Source organism: Capra hircus, chromosome 5, assembly GCF_001704415.2.
Source record: "Capra hircus breed San Clemente chromosome 5, ASM170441v1, whole genome shotgun sequence".
NCBI classification, from domain to species: Eukaryota; Metazoa; Chordata; class Mammalia; order Artiodactyla; family Bovidae; genus Capra; species Capra hircus.
The window spans coordinates 57,270,767-57,273,622 of NC_030812.1; the positions used below are offsets into that span (position 1 = coordinate 57,270,767).

The 2,856-nt window shown below is 36.3% G+C and overlaps 1 protein-coding gene across 1 annotated transcript; it reads right to left on the reverse strand.

The window, feature by feature from the left end:
• On the reverse strand, window positions 565-1,503 carry LOC102182383 (olfactory receptor 6C2-like). Its single transcript, XM_005680406.2, has one exon. It carries the CDS (start codon window positions 1,501-1,503, stop codon window positions 565-567), a length of 939 nt encoding a protein of 312 aa, XP_005680463.1.

A 2,856-nucleotide genomic window follows, 5' to 3' on the forward strand; every position in this document is an offset into this window, starting at 1 on the left:
GGGTTTTAAAGTTTCTTTTACAAGGTCAGTGTGGATTTCCAGGTGTCTAAAGTCATATATTTTCCTTTCCATGGTTAAAATTCATTCCTTTTTTGGTCAAATGAACTCATTTTTATGTTGAATAATTAATTCCTTCTTGAGAAGAGTAACTACAATTATATAAATGCATTTTGGATATCTGGCTTAAGAAACACAATGGATACTATTACTCCATTATTTTCTTATCAGTTCAAGAATTCAATTTTTTTCCAGGTAACATTTAATAGTTCTTTTATTGATCAGAACCAAGTTAGAATTTCAGTAAGCTCCTTTACCTTCTCTTGATATGAGATGTCATCTTGGAGAAAGTTTATTTTCAACCAAAGTTGAAATAACTCAAGTTGTTTATTTCAGCAAGCATTGAAAAGATGATTTTAGGTTTGAGATTCAGTAATAACAGTGGTATGAGCCTGTTAATATGAACAGACAATATACTAGGATTTAATAGTTCATAAACGAAGATTGTGACCTTGAGGCCCATTGCTCTTTTTAAATTGATATTCTATGCTTGGTTTCAACATTTCTTTACTTCTTTGAGATCAATGAAATTCTTTTGGTTAAGTCTGTAAAAGCTTGTTTCACTTGCTTGTTCCTTAAGCTATAAATAAATGGGTTTAACATGGGGGCAATTGAAGTAGTAAGCAATGACACACACTTATTAATTGTCACTTCATCCTTTGTTGAAGGTTTGACGTAGATGAAGATACAACTGCCATAAGTGATAGAAACCACAATCATGTGAGAAGAACAGGTAGAAAAGGCCTTCATCTTTTGCTGGGCAGAAGGGAACTTTGTGATGGTCTTGATGATGTATATATACGACAGAACTACACACAGAAATGTCCCAATGTCAGTCAACACATCAAGGGAAACAACCATCTGTTCTATGAACCATGTGTCTGAACAAGAGATCTTCATCATAGGAGAAGCATCACAGAGAAAATGATCAATGACATTAGAATCACAGAATTCTATGTTTAAGCCCAGGCAGAGTGGTGGAAATATGACCAGCCAACCTGCTATCCAGCAACAGACAACAAGCCATCCACAGACTCTGCCGTTCATGATGGTTGCATAACGTAAGGGTTTGCAGATGGCCACATAACGGTCATAGGACATGATAGCCAGGAGGAAAAATTCTGTTATTGCAAAAAGAAAGACAAAAAATAGTTGACTAACACAAGCATTATAGGAAATAGTCTTGTCCCCAGTTGATAAACTGTATAAGAATCTGGGAATGCACACCATGGTGAATAAGGTTTCTAAAAAGGAGAAGTGTTTGAGGAAAAAGTACATGGCAGTTTTAAGGCGAGAGTCTACTAACGTGAGTATAATGATGGTTAGATTCCCAGTGACACTCAATAAGTAGGATATAAACAGAAATATAAAAATCAAAACCTGCATTGGAGGATCATCTGTCAGCCCCAGCAATATGAATGTAGGTAATGATGTATGGTTTCTCATTGCTAACTTATACTTATCAAACTCCTCAGAAACTCAAGTGACATTGAACTGAGAAAACTTGCATGAAATTATGAGGCCATGGCTATTGGGTGAAAATAACTAATCACAGCAATGAATAGTCATTTTCTTCTGTGAGTCATGCTAATGATGAGTGAAAACTTCTGAATTCTCAGCTATTTTGATGTGCATTATAGGAATCCTTATGATTGTGTTTTTCTGAAATGTTTTTACTAGTGTTCATATACCACCTTGCATGCTCTCACACCTCTATTTTTCAATTAATCTAAACTCTGTCCTTAATTCTCTGAAATATATTAAGCTATAGAATTAGAGATGTCATCCATGTGATACTGTTTTGTAGATTTTATACTGTTCTATTGCTCCTAATAATTCTTCACTATTCACAAGTTTGAATGAGTGCACATAAGCTTTGAAGTGTGGGTTTCTGTTAAATGCAAATAAATGGCTGAGTTTGACATTTTATACAGAGTCTGGAGGTCATGTGTGCTGTATTTGAATGTTTACTGTTACTGCAATGACCAAAAAAGTTATTTCATTTTATATATTTTACTTTTGGTATCAGAATTGTCATCCAAATAATACCCATTTGCTTTCCAGTCTTGCTATTAATCCTGAAGTTTCTACATCAATATCCAACTTTCCTTCCATTTTTCACTCTAATAGAACACAGTGTTTGATAAGTACTACATAAACAAGTTTCCTGCTGCTGTATTGGGTAAAAAAACTATTATATGCCAAAACTAAAAACCCTGAAGAATTTAACCTCAGTTGTTAGTACTTGCAAGGTCAGAAAGGACAAGAGGAGACAGGATGAGACACAGATTGGAGGAAACTTAAGGACACGTGACATTTCCTTTTCAAGTAGTAATTTGCATTGGATCCTGCAACAGAAAATGACATTAGTGGTAAAATTAGGAAAATCCAAACAAAATAATTATTTAATTAGTTTAATTAGTTTCCTAGGTAATCCTTCTTTCCTCTGAGAACCTGAAATCCTATGATTCCCAATCAGTCTCTTCCTGTGCCTCTAGGGACTCACAGGCCCCAGGTGAAGGAGGCAGCACTTTGCAGATGCTCAGTCTGAGGGATCCCAGACAGAGTCAGTAGCCAGCATGCAGCCCCAGCTCTAGGCGGTGGTAGTGGGTGGCCAGGGAGCACCGCAGAAGCAGCAGCAACCTAGGTGCCTACCCTAGCCTGGCCATGAACTGGATCCATCCTTAAATCTCCATTTTAATTATTAACATTGTATACAGTGTATACAATGCTGTTAAAGTGCTGCACCCAATATGCCAGAAAATTTGGAAAACTCAGCAGTGGCCACAGGACTGGAAA